The sequence below is a fragment of the Leuciscus leuciscus genome (assembly GCF_965113295.1).
Source record: "Leuciscus leuciscus genome assembly, chromosome: 23".
Classification (NCBI taxonomy): Eukaryota; Metazoa; Chordata; class Actinopteri; order Cypriniformes; family Leuciscidae; genus Leuciscus; species Leuciscus leuciscus.
This window is the reverse complement of record NC_138747.1, coordinates 13,724,613-13,744,711: the sequence shown is the minus strand read 5'-3', so window position 1 is coordinate 13,744,711 and position 20,099 is coordinate 13,724,613. Positions and strand designations below refer to the sequence as shown.

The window sequence follows — 20,099 nt, the reverse complement described above, 5'->3', positions numbered from 1 at the left end:
CGGTCACCGTCGGGACGCTTGGCACTCTTTTTTTTAAACCGGATTGGCGCGAAATGCGCACTAATACACATTCACTGTACATGTTATGTGGTTTATTTTATAGGCTAGGTAAACTATCTTTGTAGTGTTAAGAGACGGACAGGTGTATGGGATATACGGCGATTGTTTTGTTTTTTCACCTCTGCGTGCGTTAGACGCGTTTTGAGAAAATGGTCGCATAGATTGCATTAGAGAAAGAGAGTATTTTAAGCTTGACACTATCGCTGTTTTTCTGCACTAAACAAGGGAATTTTGCCAAGATATTTTCAGAGATAAGAGAAAAGATGTTATAGAATAATAATTTAATGAAAAAAAAATTTGACAAAAAACTGACATTCAAACTATTTTGGAATTTACTGAAAACGGCCCAGCGCGACATCCGACGGGTTTTCCTAGATCGCATCACATTTATTAAAAGTAGTATGCTAGTCTGCTGTTCAGAATCCGAATTTAGTCACAGTCATTTGCTCCATTCCTGAATGAATCAGCGTTTTGAACGAATCGGTTAAATAAATGATTTAACTCACTCAGTGATTTGCTGCCACCTACTGGAGGTTTTAGATTCAAGTTGAAAAGAATCATACTTTTTTTTTTTATTTCAATCACTTCCACAAACTTCAATCTCATAATATCATTAATATTATTGTAATTGCAGTGTAAATGCACCTCTGTGCCACCTCTGGCTTTTGTTTACTGATCTCATTTGATTGGTAATAGACCTATTTTGTCTTTTTATTCTTTTTTTATAACTGAATTTATTGATTACATTTAAGAATTTGACCCAAAAAAATAAAATAAAAAATACTTCTAGTAGTAGTTTTGATATTATATTGTATTGTAATGGCTATTTAATATTACCTCTAAACTTTGACTGGGCTTGGCATGTTGCATATTAATTGTTCTAGGAACTACAAAGCGTAGGCCTAGTTTACTTGTGCTACTCTATAATGATGTTGTTCTAGTTGAGGTCATTTGTAGAGGGCCTGAACCGTGACTAAAGCCCAAGGGCCCACAGCCCCCGATATACTTAAAAAAAAAAATCGAAGAACGAACTGATGATGTGATGTAATTTCGAACAAAATCAGGCCGAAAGGAAGTTCGTGTGGAGTTTTGGGAGTTTGAAACAGCTTGCCAAAGCAAACTTTCTGGAAAAGTTCGCTACAAACACCTTCGTACTACGATCGGTCCTTTGCGATTATACATAATAGGTAGGTGTGCGTGGAGGCTCCGCCTTCTTTCACGTGGAAATCTTTTCCGATTTGTTTCTCCTGTTCAGTCAGTCGAGATCAGACGTCTGCGAGTGAAAACACTGAACACACTGAAGAGCTGCTTTATAGCAGAAAATGAAGTTGTACTTCTGATGAAACGAGACACAAACTGTTGCTTGATTTTAAGCAATCTATTGTATAAACTGTTATATAAATTAGCGTTATATGACATCACAAGAGTGCCGAATTGCAGAGCTGGTGCAAACATATCCACGTTGCTATGATCAGATGCTTTTCTTATGCTTTATTAAAATGCTTGCTGTTTTCTCAATTTTGTTGTGAGTTTATTTTGTTATTGAGAGGAAAGCGTGAAGCACATATTTACATATTCATCTAAACTTCGCTCTCATCAGAGTGGGCGGCGTCGGATGTTCGTTTCGCTCTCGGACTTGGTTTCACCCCTAAGAAAAGAACGGAAAAGAACTTCGCCGTGAGTATATCGGGCCTTAAGTCCTGTCCTGCTCAGCAATGTCACAAACCTTTGATTATGATTAACTGAAACAAGCAGTTTATTTTCAAATGCATTTAATTATTCTAAATTTGATTCTTAACATTAAAAAAATATACCCCCATCACCTTTAAGCTGTATCTTTCTTTCTCTGTGGGCTTCTGTGATCAATTCAAAGCTCTGTTTTTTTTTTCTATGGCTTTGTTTGGAAGGTGCATGATGGGTAATAAAAGGCTGGACACCATGCATTTCCATTCAGGGGCTGTGACCTCTGCAGAGTACTAAAACCACCGGTGACCTTTCCTCTAAAAAGACCTCGCTAGGGGGCTTTTTAAATGATAAACAGACAGAAAGAGTTACGCAGATGCAAACTGTAGCAAAAGCGATTTAAATGGCTTGTTGACGCTCAGCATGCGAGACAAGACCAGCCTTGTGCGCACACACTGAGGCAGTTTAATAAACTAAATACAGACAACAATGTATTTATTTACAGTAGTATTTGGGCCATGGAAGGAGTGTTAGAAACAAATCTGCATTTCATTGGTCTGAACAGCTGCGGGCCTGTTGCAATGATCCAGCTCCTGTGTAGGAGGCCATGTTTATGACCAAGGAACTGTTGTGTTCCTGACAATAGCCTATGGAAAGGAGGATATTTCTAGACCCTGACTATGTCTAAACCAGCTGGTCTGGCATTTCTATTATTTTCCCTCAGTTTTTCTGATCAGGAGGAAACTTAAAACTTGTGCATTTTGCAATGACATTAAAATGTATGAGGGGGATCCCAAAGTTACATATTCACGGTCTGCTTGTGGAGTGTTTTTGTAATAACATAGGTGTTATTTAAGCCTGACTGAATAAAAAGTTTAGAACGTTTTTTGTGACATTTTGAATTTTTCCAATATTATATAATAATAATAATAATATAATAAAAAATATAAATATATATATACATATACACACACACACACACATACACACACAAAAAATGTATATATTATATTTATATAAATATATATTATAAATTATTTTCTTCGGTCTGTTTCAGGCGTCAAGTGTAACCTCTAAGTGAGGAATACCAGAGGGTTAAATTGTTGGTGAGGGCTTAAACAAGAATGCTTGGAGATCAGCCATCGGGCTCTTTGGGAGATATGTTGAGAGATTAGGAGCGTTGGTAGCGGTAGAACACTGTTTGCGATTGTCAGTGTTGCTTATTCTGCATTACATCGCAGGATCCACCTCCCCCACTCAAAACTAGCAGCATTTACGTGACAGTATGGCAACTATGCCCGGCTTTGGCCTATCTGGCATGTGTGTGGAGAGAGTAAGGTTGAGAAAGAGAGACGGGATGCTTTGGGACCTTAGTCACAGGGTAAAGAAAGCAACCATGTCCATGTTTAGCTGTGTGAGATTTACAGGCCAGGGTGATGCTGAAATAAACATTGTGCATGCTGTGAGACAATATGGGAATGAGAACAAACGAATGTCATTTCATTTGTTATTATTACACAATATGGTAACTCAGTACTAGCGGAGGACAACTGTACACAGATGATGCCAATTAGACTAAACGGCACAATGTCTGGTCATCATTATAGCTTATTTTGGTCAAAGGCTCAAACACAGTTTGTTTTAATTACATAATCAGATTGGAACTGGAGATTACCCAACACTTCCCATGTTTGTACGCAATATGCATCAGATGGTAAGTAAATAGGCCCTGCCACATGAGTCTAGAACAGTGGTTCCCCCATTGTCAAAGCCCCCCAAGATATTTCTGAAACTACTGTAATGAAAAAGCTGCTAATTTTCAAAATAAATAAATAAATAAAAATACAAAATTACAGAAACTGTCTCAATATATTAAAATAAGTTAAGTTAACTAAATAAGTTAAATTAAATATTGATTATTAAAGCATCACACACATGACCAGCGTCGGCCAATAGTGAGCCAGCGTTCTGACGTACAACCCAGAAGGGGGGTTGCACACAAAAAGTATTTTCGTCGCTTGATAAACTTATGGTTGAGCCACTGTAGTCACTAGGACTATTTTAAACATTGTCTTTACTAACTTTCTGGGCCGGCAAGTTTCAATTACAGAGAAGCCTATGGAGGAGTGAGCCAGCTCTCAGATTTCATAAAAAATATCTTAATATGTGTTCCGAAGATGAACGAAAGTCTTACAGGGTTGGAACAACATGACGGTGAGTACTGATAGAATTTTCATTTTTTGGTGAACTTTCCCTTTAAACAGGATATTGCGCTTCTGTATACATAAGAACAGGACCGCCTGGTCGGGTTTCAGGTTGGATTGCACGGCAACAGCTTCCTGAAGTCATGAATTAGGCTGCTACACCACTAGAATAGAACTATTATGAAATGTGCACATTGTTGCAAATTACATAATAGATCAAATCAGGTGCTTTTGAGGATTGTGTCCAATAGTTGGTTTAGCATTTCAATAATAACGTTAAAGTTTAGGATAGATGTTTAAAATGGATAGTTCAATTAAAAATTCCAAACCTGTATGACTTTTTTTCTGTCTTTGTATGGACAAAAACAGTTTGTTTCAATGAAAGTCAATGGGGTCCAAAACAACAGTGGACCCAATTGACTCTTTATTTTATGGACAAAAGTAACATTAAGACATTTTTCTATATAATTTTGTGTTTGACAGAAGAAGAAAAAAAGTCATCCAGGGGTGCGTTTCCCGAAAGCATTGTTAGCTGCAAGTTCCAATGTTACTAACATAGTTCAGCATTTTCCCGAAACCATAGTTCCAACGAACATTCCCAAACAGCAACACAAACTTATGTGTTTGGAACTACAGTTCTCAACCTGTAGTTAGAAGCATAGTTTCTTCCTAAATGACATGGCACTGGCACAATAAGCAAGCTAGCACTCAGTATATTCTATATACTTCATTCGATTTAAATATATATACATTTTAAGCTATAACTATATTTTAGTGTCAGCATCAGCACCGTTTTACAGAGTGTGTAAAATGCGCAAGGGAACTCCGGAGTATAACGAATGAGGGAAACCGTGATTAACCAAACATCAAATAAACCAAAATGACACGGCACATAATGAGTACTTCACTGTTTATGTTCCATGTATGTAACAGCAGCATCTCGGATATCTCGAATAGATTATTTAGCAGAAGTTATTACTCCTCCACCTGAGTGTGACGGCATAAGGACAGTCCTATATTGTTGAACCAATGTGGTTCAAACCACAGATGTAGAAACAGTTTCAGAAACATTACTTCAGTTTCAGGAAACAGTCATGACTAGTTGGTTTGTAAAATGATGCATCGTACTATGGTGATAATAAACAAGTTACGAACATCATTGGTGAAATGCACCCCAGGTTTGGAATGTCATGAGGGTGAGTAAAAGATGACAATGTTCATTTTTGGGTGACCTAGCCATTTAAGACCACTACTAAATAACTGCTTTGCAAACAGCCTCTTTTTTTATGGATCATTTTATAATTTTGCAGTGTCATGTTATTAAAAACGGGTCAAGTAGACACTACCAGAATGTGTGTCTCATCCATTTTGAATCTTCAGTTTTGCTAAGTTACAAATCTCTGCCCATGCCGAACCGAGAGGCTTGCTATTGGTCGGTGCTGCAAATTCATGTGTAAAAGTTCTCAAAAACTTGAACCCAATGAAATTCACATAAGGAAATTTCTTTGCCACTGGAACTCCCTCAGGCTGATGTCATCAGAGAAGGAGCGCCATGCACCCTTTTCACATTTCCGGGTGGAAGCGTAAGTCGTCATAGTTGGGAAAACTTCTATAGCGGTGAATAAGAGACTACATAAAATATATTTTTTGTGTTCCCATTTGCTCAAATATCAAAAGAAAAACTCCACAATAGTGTTTTCACAACTTTCAAAAAGAGGGCAAAATAGAGAGAGATTGGTAACGGCAGTCAGAAGAGAGAAAGACGCCAATTTTACCATCACTCCCATAGCCACTGTATTAGAAACACCCTCACAACAGCGTTAACTAGTTTCTTGTAATTTGATGCAAAGGTAATATAATACAAAGTATAGTGTTATAAATGACAATGTACATACATATTTTACAAAAAATGAAAATATAAAAAACATTGCAGGATTACGATGTTGATGAATGTTTAAACGCATCATCACACTCTGTGAAAAGGGTCCATTCCAGAGGGGGAGCAATTTTGACTAAAATTACAAAGACAAACAATTTTGTCTGTGGATTAACTTGCACTTAATAATGTGAGCTAGCAAATAGGGTCCATTTTGATTCCAAGCAGAATTTTAGGCTAAGATTCATCGCAAAAGTCGTGGCCATGTCACGCTAAGCTGACCAAGACTGCAGATTTTACATAACCAAAGATTTCTTTTAAAATTCCTGAAAATGTTCTCAGACAGCAAAACCATGGCCAAAATCTGTGCACCAGACTTTAGAAACAGAACAGAGAGCTGTATTGTCCATCGTACATTCTACTTTCTCAGTCAGTAATGCCTCCGTCATTGTTGAGAACAGCTGTTGCATTAAATGGCCCACTGCTTTTTCTCTCTCCACGCTCCATCAGCTTCAAGTATCGCCTCAGAGTAGCATTGTGAAAACAAGCAGAGAGGAACAAAATTTGGTTTCACATTTACAGGAAAGGGTTACAGCTACAAAGAAGGCTTTTGGCGCATGATTTGGTGCAAGAGTTGGCTAAAAAAAGGCACATCTTGACCTTTTCGTTTTTGAAGTGCTGGCCTGAACATAGGGCGCAAGTTGTTCAACCAAACAATACTGAATTACAGTTAAATCAAATGATGACTATAACAGTCATTTAATTTAATTTTCCTTTTGACTTATGTCACAGCCTATACATGAAAAAGGGAAGGAATTTAATCCACTGTTCATTTGTGTACACCAACGTATTGTTCCACTAAAGTTCCAGCAACTCATTTTAAGTCAAGACGACGGGGTCATGTCTAGAATTAACACAAGTGTAGTTTATGTTCAACTAAAATGCTTGACTCAAAGGCAGCGTAATGGAAACAAAGAAACAGCAAGCCAACCCAAATACTCAAATGCACAGTAACACATGTGTTTACCGTTGTCCTCGCTGCTGGGTGTTTGTGTGTCCACAGGTGTGCGGGAGAGGTGAGTGTTCTGGAGTTACCTTTCATCAGCCATACTGTCTTCCTTTCAGTGTATATCTGATTCAAGTCACTCAGTTGCATCAAAATAAACACATAACTGCCGCCTAATGCCCTGACTTTGTTTGGATGACATGCACCGGTCAAACGTGTCGGCGCGTGTGATGGACAAGGCTGTGGTGCCACACCTGTGACAAGACTGTGTGTTTATCTCTTACCATCAGAGAGGATAGATAAAGCCTCCAGATTTCTGCTGCTCTCTGATATGACCTGCGGGTGAACTTGATTTTCTGGCATGTCAGAAAATTTCTCCTATGGATGATTCAGCTGAACTACAAGAAGCAGCGGAGGGAACGGACAGGCCCATTCAATTTAATGCGAAACACAAGAAAGTCACTTTTCACTTGTGTGAAAGTCAACAAAATCAAAGAGAAAACTAACTTACCGAACCTAAATAAAGTTAAACACAACCGTCCTGTCATGTTTAATTCTCACAACACAAGTATTTTTTGTGACAATTTTTTTTTTTTTTTTAAAGATACATTTTAAATATTGCATCAGCTGAATGACTAAAAGAAAAACTATAGGCTATATATTTCTCACAGCCTCACTTTTTATTTGAGAAAAAATTAAATATGCAGTCAACATTATTTAAATGCTTTTAATTTTCCTTTGTGAAGTTTTGTGTAGGATGGCAGAAGGGAAAGACACAATGATAAACAAACAAGGGATTCGTTTGATACTATCAGTTTCACTGAGGCAAAAACCTTCATACATTGTTCACTTTTTCGCTTGACTAAATCTGAATACGGGATTATACTGTAGTCATGTACTGGTTTTTTTATAGTGTGGGTTATCTGATACTTGTACCAAACCAACGCTATCATAAAAACACCTAGCTACTACAACTCTCAAACAGATTATAATGACATTGTGGTTGGGATTAGTGACGGAATGACTGTTCACTACACAGTGATTTTGTCACCATACTGAAAGTAAGACCATAAATGACTGCATTCACATGCACAACAATATTCAGATTAATATTGGAATATATAAATTACTATAAAACATTGCAAAATATTTTTTTGGTGAGTACGTTTATTCAGAATATGCTCGTTTTCGTAAGAAACTCTTAATGACACTAGATGGAGCTCAATCAGAAAACTAGCATGCGCATATAAATGTGCGCATCTGGTTAATGTGTTCTCTGATACAGATCTGTATAGCCATACTGAAGTTGTCATGGTCTCAGTTAGACTAGGAAGTATATTCAGATGCCTTGCTTAAGCTCCCTATAAATAACTTGCGCGCTATATTTGTACATTATGTGTAAATAAATAGCTTAAACTTTTATAGGGGACGCATATGTGGGTGTTTGCGCACGCTGCGCTGTTCGCATTACATAAGACGCTGTTTATACATATTTAGAGTTTATGCAGATATCAGCAGTAGCCTGTATGGCTCTGTGCCAATAATATAAGCACATACAACTTGCAATAACCATGCGTTATGTCAATATATATAAACACTTGACCTAGTGAACAGCATCGAAAATAAATATATATTCAATAACAAAAATAAAGAAGTCACGGAGCGTAGACAACTTGAATTTAAGGCAGCTATAGTCATTTCAAACATTACTAAGTTTATGAATATACAGTTTTGAGTCAATTTTCGCTCCAATAAGAGTCAATGACTTTCAAAAAACGAGAAGCATACGCACCAACTGCGTTTCTGCCTATTGTTAACATGTAAAATATGTATGTAAACACTGTCGCTGTGGAATAAGCTGGAAAAGAATGCAACTCAAGCAGAGGCAGACTTATTTAGACACAAGAGTGGAGCGCAATGGGCTGTATCACTTACCCGCTGAAGGTCAGAAAGTACAAAGTTGGGACGTAGTTTTTTGGAAAGGAGCGGCAATAGTGCAGACTTCAAGTCAACCTGGTATCAGTTCCCTCTACATTCGTATGGAAGCGAAACTGCGAAAGAGCACCGTTTACAACTTCTCGATAATTTCTGCAGAACTCACTCACTCCCCTGTGTGATGTGCGATTTGTTTTCTCACTGCGCTGTGATGTGACAGCGCTGTACACCAGTCACCTGTAGGCACTTGTGACAGCCGCATCCACCAATCACAGCGCGCACAGTGCATTGTGGGAAATGTCGTTCAGTTTGGACAATGGTAAAGGATGACTGTAAACATAACTGTGCGTGTGTGTGTATTTATTATGTAAACCTTTGAAAATACTGTTCCGCAGTGCCAAACACATTGTATACAAGCAATTATATTCACTTTCAATGCACTTTTTTGAGCAGTTCATTTTTTTTTCAATTCCATGGCATTAAACATTATATTTAAATACCTCTTTTTAATGTAGTTTATATGTCTGTCGTGTTTTTACATATGCTTTAAGGCATACCATGTGCAAATTCATAAGTCAACACCATTGCAGAGTATTAATTGCCCAATATATATTTTTCTGTTATATATATCTACGATGTTATGATGAACTATATGCCTTTCTCCACTGACATTCTAAGTGGTTCAAAGCATTTCTATTCATTAGGATACTGATTTTTAGAAGGAAGCTGTCTGACTCTGAGATGGCAAACGATAAAAGTTTTGTGTAACATAAGCAACACATTATTAGCTGTTTGATAGCAAAAGGCTAATAATATTAATCCCCTGTCCTAAAGAGCGATACATAAAAAGCATTACCATTCTAATACATCGACTTTTTAGACGAGCCTGTATAATTCACTCTTACCAATCAGTTTCTGGTTCAAACATATATGGCTGAATTAAAATAGTATTTCCACTTGCCATTGTGCAGCGTTTACTACAGTAAAGTTGACTGAGTGGATCTCTAAACTGTTGTGAGTGAGTGGAGGCGGAGCTCATTTGCATATTCATGGTTCCGTGTATACTAAACGAAGCAAGGGTGTACTTATGCCGCGTTCCAGGCAACCTGTAACCCGTGTTTTTCCAACTCGTAACTGGGAGTACATCGATCTAGTACGAGTTCACGGGTGGGAAGTCACGGGTTTGACTGCCGTTCCAGGGCACTTTCACGGGTATAAGGTTGGAAAAACACGGGTTACAGGTTGCCTGGAACGACGTACTCCCAGTTGCGAGTTGGAAAAACACGGGTTACAGGTTGCCTGGAACGCGGCATTACATTCAAGATATTTTAAGGCATGAAGAAATATTTTTCACAAGAAAAAGTTGTTTACATAAAGACAAGATGTGTTAAACAAGATGTTTAAATATGTAATTTTGGTGATCAAAGTTGAGTTTTAAGGGATAATATTGACTTCCGGAGGACTTTAAAATAATTATCCAAAATGGAACTAGATTAAGATCAAATGTTGTTTTACTATTATTTAGAATCTTATATTGTCTATAAATTAAGGGATAACGCACAGTCAGTCGGTAACTAGTGCAAATAAATTTAGCCAGAATGAAAAATAAAAGCAGAGGCAGAGCCGCTGACTCATTACAAATATATAAACTTCATTATGATTGGTCATTTGCAGCATTCAGTTGTCAAGCATTTGTTTTATGCACAGCTGTTCTTAACTCCAGCAAGTATATAATCATACAGTGTGTAATTCAGTGGTATTACAATCAAAAAGTAGCAACATAATCAGACAAACGCCACTGTTGTTTCAGCTTGACCCACCGGGTGTCAGTATATTTTCCCATGCAGGACAGAACCACAAAACAGATTACAGCTCATTTTATTTAATAGTGCAAAACATCAGTGCCCTCTGATGCAACTTTCCAGTCTAAAACAAAATGCCTCAAGGCTTACAAGAAACTGAACTTACTTCACAAACTTCTATGATTTGATTATAAGGAAATAAATTACCTGATTTAATCTATAAATTTAATAACTTCTTTATCACAAACAATATCATTCTTTTAACCAAGACACTTTAATATCTACAACACTTAGGAACTCCCTCGCCAATGCAGTCAATTAGAACCCCTTTAACTAGGCAATCATGCACCGTAGCAAAGTTGAACTCATAACGGCCCCAAAGAAAGCACTGAATACATGAATTGCCAGCTTTTCTTCCCTAAATCTAACACCAATCTAAAAGTTATTCAAAATGGGTTAAGTTACACCTCTCCAGCGCAGCCTTAAGAGATTTTTTCTTAACACTACGATTTTTTTGATAGATTTGAATGTTCATCCAGTTTACCGAATCACAAATTTGCAGAGAGACAGAAAAAAAAAAAAGAAAAAAAAAAAACTACAGTTCCGGTGAATCTTGGGAATGCTACATAGGACAGACAAAAACCACCAACTATAAAAAAAATATATAATAAAAAAAATTAAAAAAACCACAAAACAAAAAAAACACATATGATTCAAGATTAGAGTCATGCAAATCCGACTATGCAACTGTTACGATGACATGATGCTAAATTACTAAATCACTTTCAAAGGAAAGCACAGCACACCATGTACTCTGATGTAGATGTCATATTTAATTAGATTTTTTTTTTGTGCCATACACGAAAACTGAGGGAGGCAAGTAGTCTGTTCAGAAAGTACATTTGTGCACTTGGAACTCGATCATTCAAGAATTTTTTTAGTGGACTAAAAAAAAAGAAACAGGTTGAAAATTAACAGTATGACATCCCACTTTGTTTTCATTTATGTCAAATTAAATATGGCAGCTACCCGAACTATTAAGGCAATTTCCTCCAATGTCCTGAGACCTTGAGTTAGGACTTCTGATCAAACTGAAGTGTCCATAAAAGCAGTACACTAAGCGCAAAGCCTAAAAATCTACAGAAAAACAAATAGTGACTGCCAAGCCGACTCAGGACTTTATGATTGGTTGAAACAGGCCTGAATTGTCTTCTGCAATATTTCTATAATCCAGAAGGTTGGTGGAGTTCATCAGTCTAATTATATGAAGATGTGGGGTACTGAGGGTGCCACCAGTCCAGGAGACGCACGCTGTGGACAGGGTCCAGCACTACCTGCACCCCCTGTTCACCCCTGAGCTTCCTTCCTCGAATGACTGGTGAATCCTGGAACTCCAGGCGCACTCGGTGGTGCCTCATGTCTGTGCTCACATTAATGTTGAACTGAAAGACAAGGAGCGAAATATTCATTGTCATTTATGACATCAGCATGACTTGTGAAAATGCAAGTAAAAACTTCCGCAAAGATGAATGTGGCAACTTCACCACTAGGCATAATGCTGAAGTTCCTCTGAGGCTATAGATTCAACACTACAAATATCAAGTGACATCTAGCTTAAATAAAGGAGCAGATTACTAAAGGCTGGAATTTACTACACAACTTTTAGGGAATCATACATTTGCAGACTTTGTAAATGGCTACAGAAAAACTGGGCATCATTCAATAATAGACAGAGGATCAAACAAACATATCCGTCGTTCTGAACCCGAACACAACAAACTCGTGCAGAAAAGGAGTTCTCGGAAACGCACAAGTAAAAAAAAAATTATCCCAGAGTCTGAATATACCTACTGCCCTACTATTAAGTGTGTGAAAAGAATTGTATGTCCAGTCCAAATTCACAGTACTCATTAAACAGTAGGTGCAAAGAACCCGGATGACCTACTACTTCCGGCAATACTCTGAAGTAGAGCTGAACGATTAATCGCAATAAACTTGAAATCGCGCTTAAACCGATTTGGCTTATTGCGATTATGAAATTGCAAAGGCTGCGATTATTTGTTATGCGCAGCTTGTGAGTGACGTACGGCTCTGTAATCAGTAGTAAATGCTGCTCCATCTGAAAGCACTGCGAGTTTGAGTCACTTATAACGTTACTTTGAAAAAGCAACACACACCAAAGATGAGAAGCATTTATGAACCTCTTGTCCAACAAATTAAAGCTTTTCAATCTTCTGTTTATTCAGCTACAGCGATAGTATGACCATAGGGATTTCCTGGAATGAAGTGGGTTATCTACTTCTATGGGGCATATTTGAAGTTTCTGCACGAGAGCGCCCTCTGGCATCAGATGAGGCAGCATTTACTACTGAACTGCGCATAAAATAAATGGCAGACTTTACCAAATCACGTGCCTTTTAATATTGATAATCGTGCAGCCCTGTTCTGAAGTGCGCGTTTGAGGGACACTTTACTATGGGAGAGGAGTTGTGAATGGATTTAAAGCGACAACTGATGCCGAATGTTGTATGGGCGAATTTCACTCACTACATACATTCACAATATATAGAACATTAAAGGGATAGTTCACAGTTAATGGGCCCCATTAACTTTCATAGTATTTTTGTTTTCTTTTTCGATACTACGGAAGTCAATGGGGCCCATAAACTGTTTGGTTACACATATTCTTCCAAATATCTTCTTGCTTGCATTTAGCAGAAGAAAGAAATTCATATTGGGTGAACTAACCCTTTAATGATCGGATGATTAGATTAAGCAAAAGAATTACAGATATATAGTATAGCCTACTCCTGTAATTAAACAATGTTATATATACATAATCATAACATGTTAAATAGATTATCTCATAACTCACCAAAGTTAATGTCATGCCCATCACAACAGAAGTAAAAATGAAATTGAGGGTAGTGACCCGCAGTAGATAACAGTCTGAGTCTGGATTAGTGTGAACATCTTTATACTGCTTGGGCAGCTGAAGTCCCATACTACATCCATTTTTGCCCTTGGTTGGCTGAAAGTTAAAATACAATGAAATTAAAACGATGCAATCATCTCATATTCTGCTTTTACAACAATGTTGTTGTGGGCATACCAGTTTCACAAACTTGAAGTTGAATTCCCACATCGGCTCTGACCTACTTCCAGAAACTTTGTGGATCCAAAACAATAAACACTATAGGAACAAGAAAGGCATCAACAGAAAAATCCTCACATTAAATGGGTGAATTAAATGAAATTAAAATGAAGCATTTAAAAGAGAAAGTACATCTATTCTACACACCTTGGAATTGAGGAGTGTAGTAGGTGTAGATTCAGGAAGAGGAGGGCTTTTGGACACCCGCGAGCTAAAGGGCTCATATAAGTGAAAAAGCGAGCGAATCACACGGGCACGAAGACAATGCATCCTTGCGATAAAATCAGGCTGAAGGCGATCGGGGAGGTCTGCATCAAGATTATAGTGCCTGGGGAAAGGTAAAAAACATCAAGAGGGAATTTAGTCATGCATAAATGCCCTGGATGAGGAAAACAAATGTCTAATAGTGCACAACAGTGCCCGTATACATTTTCAGCAAGCTTGGTTCCGAAAGAATCTTTCCCATTCATTTTTCTCATAGGGATTATAAAAAAGCCTTTGTTAAAGAGTTATGACATGAAAAAAAACAACCAGCTATGAGGTGAATCAACATTACAAACTTGAAAAATGGGACAAAAAGACAAAGGTACTTGTGCACTTAACAGCTTTAATGAGGGACAAAAGGACAATCCCATGAAGCATTGTGTGAATAACAACACAAATAAAAACTAAGGAGAAATATAAAATTATTAATTTAAAGATTAACCGACTGTTGCAATTTTACTAAATATGTTAAATAATCTTTTTTTGGCAGCCCACCTTTTGTAGAGTCGTTTCCAAAATGCAGCAGTGCATGTGGCAGTCCACGCATTCTTGCAGATCAAAGAGAATCTGCAGACGTCTTCTGGACGAATGTATGCAGCAAGCACAAGCCAAATATCAATGGGATACTCCTCTCCATCTATGTTTTCACTGTGTTCTGACATTCATAATGACAGGGTTTACTTATCTCAACAAACAAGAAAATTAATAATATTAGAATACATTAGAACAGGGATTCCCAAACTTTTGGTCAGCCAAACCCCTTTTACAAATGAAGTACCCCTTAAGTTAATATTTAAACTTTTAATTTAATATTTAAAATAAAAGGATAAGTTCACCAAGACATTTTTAATTCTGTCAATTACTCAACCTTGTGTTGTTCCAAACCCAAGACTTTCATTCATCTTCAGAACACAAATTAAGATATTTTTTATAATAATAAGTCGTAACATTTATATAACGCTTTTCTTGGCACTCAAATCGCTTTAAATATAAGGGGGGAATCTCCTCAACCACCACCAATGTGCAGCATCCACCTGGATGATGCGACGGCAGCCATACTGCACCAGAACACCCACCACACACCAGCTTATTGGTGGAGAGGAGACAATCAGTATATATGGGGATGATTAGGAGGCCATGATGAACGACAGAGGTTAATGAAACCTCAAATATTTATATCCCTCTTTTGAAGGTCTTTTCAATCAAAACTCTGGATTTCTTTTACAGTCTTCTCTTGAAGCATCAAATTAATCAAGTGGTGTAATCAATCGCTTCATATCATGAACAGATTTAATTTAGGCTTTTATTCATATACTGTATTAACAATTGATCAGTGAACATACATAGAGCACTCAAATATGGTAAACAAAAGTTAAAGCATGCTTGTTTGTTTCGAAGTCTAGAACTTGAGAGAGTAATTAATGAAAGAATTTTAATTGTTGGGTGAACTAACCCTAATAATAATCATGTATAAAAATCACACAAAAAAAATTGTGAGTGTTTTCATTAACTCACAAACCCACTTCAGTTCCCTCATAAACCCCAGTTTGGGAAACTCTGCATTAGAAAACTCCCTAGTGGTTACCTTTGCGTCTTTTGTTTTTCTTTTTGCAGGACCCTTTGATTTCATCCCCTTCCTCTGAGTCCAGTTCGTCACTGCTCTCATGAACTGCGTTACTCACACCGACTGCAGACGAGAGCACTTCCTGCACAGGACCCTGTGATGCCTCGAGTCCACGGAGTAATTTCACTGAAAAAGAATAAAGATCACTGTTTTTTTTATTTTTTTTATCTTAAAGTGTCAAATGTCATCATAGCAATTTATACTGATAATCTCAACATACTGGATAACAGCATCTTCTAAATAATCTGAACTAGAGGTGTTCAGTCAAACTTTTGGAGATTTAACATCCTGAAGTAGAGTTTAGTTTTGTTTTAATCAAACACACCTGAATCAGATAATTAGACTGTAATTGTAAATTACAAGCAGGTGTATAAAAGGGATAGTTAACCCAAAAAATTCTGTCATAATATACTTACCCTCATGTTGTTCCAAACCAGTAAGACCTTTGTTCGTCTTCGGAACACAAATGAAGATCTTTTTGATGAAACATGAGAGCTTTCTGTCCCTCTGTTGACAGCTACGCAACTACCACTTTGACGCTTCATAAAGTTCATAATAAGATCGTAAAACTAATCCATATGAATTAAGCGTTTAGTCCACATTTTTTGTGGACGTAGGCCAGTCCTGGTATATGCTTTCCCCCCCTTTTTCAGCCTGCATTATTTCAACTTTTGTGTTTAACATCAGAATTTGTGGTGAAAAACTACATTACCCATGATTCTGTACAGAAAATTCCACCAATTAGATCGATGTAATAGTGCCTCTCTGCACTTTAAAAATACTTGAATATTTCAGGACATATTATATGCATATTTTGCAATAAACTTAAAATACATTGTTTCATATTTAATCAACATGTGTCAATGAGAAGTTTTTAATTCAATTATGCTTTCTGCAATGGTTGATGGGATTGTAGTTCTTTCCCTCACTAAAGCCTAAATAAAATTGTGATTCACCTCGTAGCTGTATGGCTTTTTAATGGTTTAAAACTCTTAAACAAAGACATTTTAAAAAGTCCTATGAGAAAAAAGAATGAAGAAAAAAAAATACTTCCGGAACCAACGCCACTGAAAATGTGGGTGGACACTAATGCACTCTATTGATATGATCTCAAATGAGTGACAGGCTGTCCCGCCATGATTGCAATTATGTTATGGTGACTTTAGTATTTCTGAAATTAAGTTACCTTCTTTTTCAATTGCATTAACAACAGCCTTTTTAACTCTTCCTGACTTCACGATGGCTGGATCAGCGTTGGCATAGTCAGCCACAGTTACTGTGAGAAAAAGATGAAGGAATACAAAAAATTAAGTTGGCATTAAAGTGGACCTCAACACACATCGTAACATCAGCCCGTCTCGCTCTATTTTTACCTGACTCCGAGCAAACATCCTCGGCTTTAAATTTCAGCCGTTTTCGGTTCCCTTTCTTGGGCATGACGAGAGCGGGGGTCTGTGGCCGTTTATCGAGGCTGTGTGCCCTGCCATCTTTCCAGCAGAGGTAACGAAAACCCGATAAAAATGAGGGTGAAATTAAAGAAAGCTCCTCCAGGATCTTCAGCCATTATGGAACTGACACTCAAGGTCGCGTACATTCTCGCGAGATCTCAGAGGGCAAACGACTCAGAAGACTGGACGCTAATTGGACGCAGAAATCATATGTGAGATGAATCGTCCAATCAGACGGTGTATATTCATAACCCCAGGCTTCAGAGAAAAATATGTACGTTTAAAACCGTGACGTCATCTCAGATGTTTTGTTTTTTTCTTGTTGAAAGTTCTTGAAGTACTAATATTTAGACAAATAAATATATTGGAGAGACACTAAACATTAAAAAGACTACTGAACCTAATTTTAGGAAGAAGTTTAAACGGAATCCTTTTAGATAAAAAGGACAACCAGTTAAAAAAAAACACTTTCTTTTTCTCAACAAATTTTCTCTTCTTTTATTTGTACTTTATTTAATCTAAACCATGTTTTAATGTTCTTTTTTTTCTTTTCTTTTTTTACTTTTAGTTAAACTTGATGCCAGTAATGTTAATTAAACAATGCACAAAAATGCAACAAAATTGAATAAAATACTGTATAACATTTAAGAACAATATTATAAATATGTGATTTGCTACAAAAGATGCATGAAAAAAAATCCCTTTTAGTTTTTTTAATTTATATTTTAACACTTCGTGATAGGTCTGTCATTTCTGTGCACCTGCCTACCGCCAGAGGGCGCTGCGCGTGACAACATTTCTCACACTGGCGTCTCGTGCTTGACAGTCATGTAGTCGCGTGGTGCTGATGTGAGGAACTCCGATTTTACGCTGTTTGCACGAGCTTTACAGAGCCACGCCGAGTGGATATGATTTTCGCCGACGACGTGGGAGACGTTTAACCTTTACATCCACCAAAGCGTCGGTGCATTCATATTTTAAAACATGCGCGAATGTTTGTGGAGATAGCGGAATAGCTTTGTTGCAAGCGGGAATGAGCTCGTAGAGGGAGGAGCGCTTCGCTCGGCTCGCCGTGAAGGGAGATGATGATGATGATGATGGTGGCAGAGGGATCTGAAGGATGCGGCAGACGCGAATTTCAACGTTTTCTGAAAGGTTAATGGCAACTGGTGGATGTTAAAGCTAAGGGCGCCGAGGTTCAAGCAGCTGAAATCGGAATATGCATGTGGCGAGCGCTGCGATGAGCGTGCATCGAAATGCATTGAGTTCCAAGTCAAACTAGGTGGATAATGTCAGAGCGGAAAAGGCCGACAGTCATGGACCAGAGAGGTCAAGGTGTGTGAAGAATCCAGACAGGGATGCAATTAGTAAAATTAGAGGATGCATTTTAAAATACATGGATATTAATGTGCATTTAAATGGCACTAAATATTAATAGTGCACCTCAATCCTGAAAAAAAATAACACACAAAAAAAATTTTTCCAAGCAATTTCTAATTTGACTTAGACTTCATAGTATACCGAGCAATATGATGTGCGAAGTGATGCCGACCATAAATGAAGGAGACTCGGTGAGTTCCCAGAGAGGCTCTCAGAACGGCACGGATGCCGAGGCTAATTTTGAACAGCTGATGGTGAATATGTTAGATGAGAGAGATAAGCTGCTGGAGTCTTTACGGGAGACACAGGAGACCCTCATCCAGTCGCAGACCAAACTCCAGGATGTTCTTCACGAGAGAGACGTGCTTCAGAGACAGCTCAACTCCGCCTTACCGCAGGTAAACACACACACCTGGCACAGGTACACAGGAAGTTGCGTGATGGCTAAAATGGCTTCTTCTTTTTTTTTTTTTACTGTAAAACCCGCAATAAATTAAATGTGAGATCTTTGATCAGCGAAGAAGCTAATTTGAACGTCTATTTTTTATGTGTCCAAATTGACAATAACTGTAGCAGCTATTTTGAAAGAAACTATGGTTACTAGCCCAGTGAATTCAAAATAGTTTTTTTTCCAGCCCATTGATATGTTTAAAGACCCCATGATATTGCTTGACCAGTGTTGACATATTTCCTGTGGAAACAGGAAGTAGGGGCAGGACATGCCAAAGGGCTCCTCCCATTTTGTTTAGCCCGGCCCGTCTACTTTTTCAACGGTCTTGGTTCTGGAAGTATTTTGCCCATAGGGATTTTTAAGACATAATTTTTTTCCCAGAGGGATGTCCTTGTTTAAGACTTATGAGCCATGGACCAACTACGAGGTAAATCACAACATTACAAACTTTGATTTGAAGCATAATAGGCATAGTACTGATTGCATAGTACTGATTGTCTATATCACAGTGCTTAATGGGAGTGGATGGGCCTTAAAGAGTTATTTTGGTGTGATTTGCTAATTTCTTTGCAGAATCATGGGCAATGTAGTTTTTTTTTTTATTTTTTTTTTAGAAATTCCATTGTTGAGCATGATTATTAAAAAAAAAAAAAAAGAAGAAGAAGAAGAAAAAGTTGATATAATGCAGGATGATGGCTTCAACAAAAGCATGTACTATCGATATAAATATCATAACCCACAGTAGGCCTGAGGAAGTCATCTTCTGAGGAAGTCTCAGGACCAAAAAATGTTTGTCCAATCATTGCATTCGGTCCGAATGCAATGATAGGATGTCCTACTTGCCTGTCAACGTATGTTTTTCCATACCTCCACGCACCCTGCTTGCGCAGACATCACATGTCATCAGTGCTTTCCATAATATAGAGAGTTGTGGACAGACAGTCACCAAGCACCACAAAAAAACTGCAGCCACCTTTTACAGTTCCTCCTGAACCAAAACAACAAGCTTATGCTGCGTTCACGGCATGTCAAACCGTAATTACGAGATGGCAACCCAGACTGGGATTTATGCGATTCTATGTCAACACTATCAACGCCAAAATGAATCTGTAAGTTGTTTATGTTCATTATCTTTGTATTGTTATGTGCTTTGAGACATGAGGTAATTTAACGCCTTCTCTCGTCTCTTGCCACTTTGCAGACTCAGCTGTT

General features: G+C 37.7%; 3 protein-coding genes across 16 annotated transcripts in view; 1 reads left to right on the top strand and 2 right to left on the bottom strand.

Moving 5' to 3' along the window:
* tfeb (transcription factor EB) overlaps positions 1-8,987 on the bottom strand; it is a 36,683-nt gene extending 27,696 nt beyond the window's left edge. For all 4 annotated transcript variants that reach the window (XR_014202012.1, XM_082156138.1, XM_082156141.1 and 1 more), the window contains exon 1: positions 8,765-8,987. The gene's annotated coding sequence lies outside the window, so the exon portion shown is untranslated. The remainder of the gene's footprint in view (positions 1-8,764) is intronic.
* A 1,639-nt stretch (positions 8,988-10,626) lies between these two features.
* On the bottom strand, positions 10,627-17,193 carry tmem183a (transmembrane protein 183A). The gene is made up of 8 exons (XM_082156645.1): positions 16,982-17,193; positions 16,795-16,884; positions 15,570-15,734; positions 14,480-14,639; positions 13,868-14,048; positions 13,679-13,759; positions 13,442-13,597; positions 10,627-12,008 (listed from the first exon to the last, which is right to left on the bottom strand). Exons 1-8 carry the CDS (start codon positions 17,043-17,045, stop codon positions 11,823-11,825), a joined length of 1,083 nt encoding a protein of 360 aa, XP_082012771.1. The 5' UTR covers positions 17,046-17,193; the 3' UTR covers positions 10,627-11,822.
* Positions 17,194-17,877: 684 nt separating this feature from the next.
* ppfia4 (PTPRF interacting protein alpha 4) overlaps positions 17,878-20,099 on the top strand; it is a gene marked incomplete at its 3' end in the record, with an annotated part of 95,142 nt that continues 92,920 nt past the window's right edge. For all 11 annotated transcript variants that reach the window (XM_082156088.1, XM_082156090.1, XM_082156093.1 and 8 more), the window contains exon 1: positions 17,878-18,834. In XM_082156088.1, the coding sequence (XP_082012214.1) occupies positions 18,586-18,834 (249 nt within the window). In that variant the 5' untranslated portion in view covers positions 17,878-18,585. The remainder of the gene's footprint in view (positions 18,835-20,099) is intronic.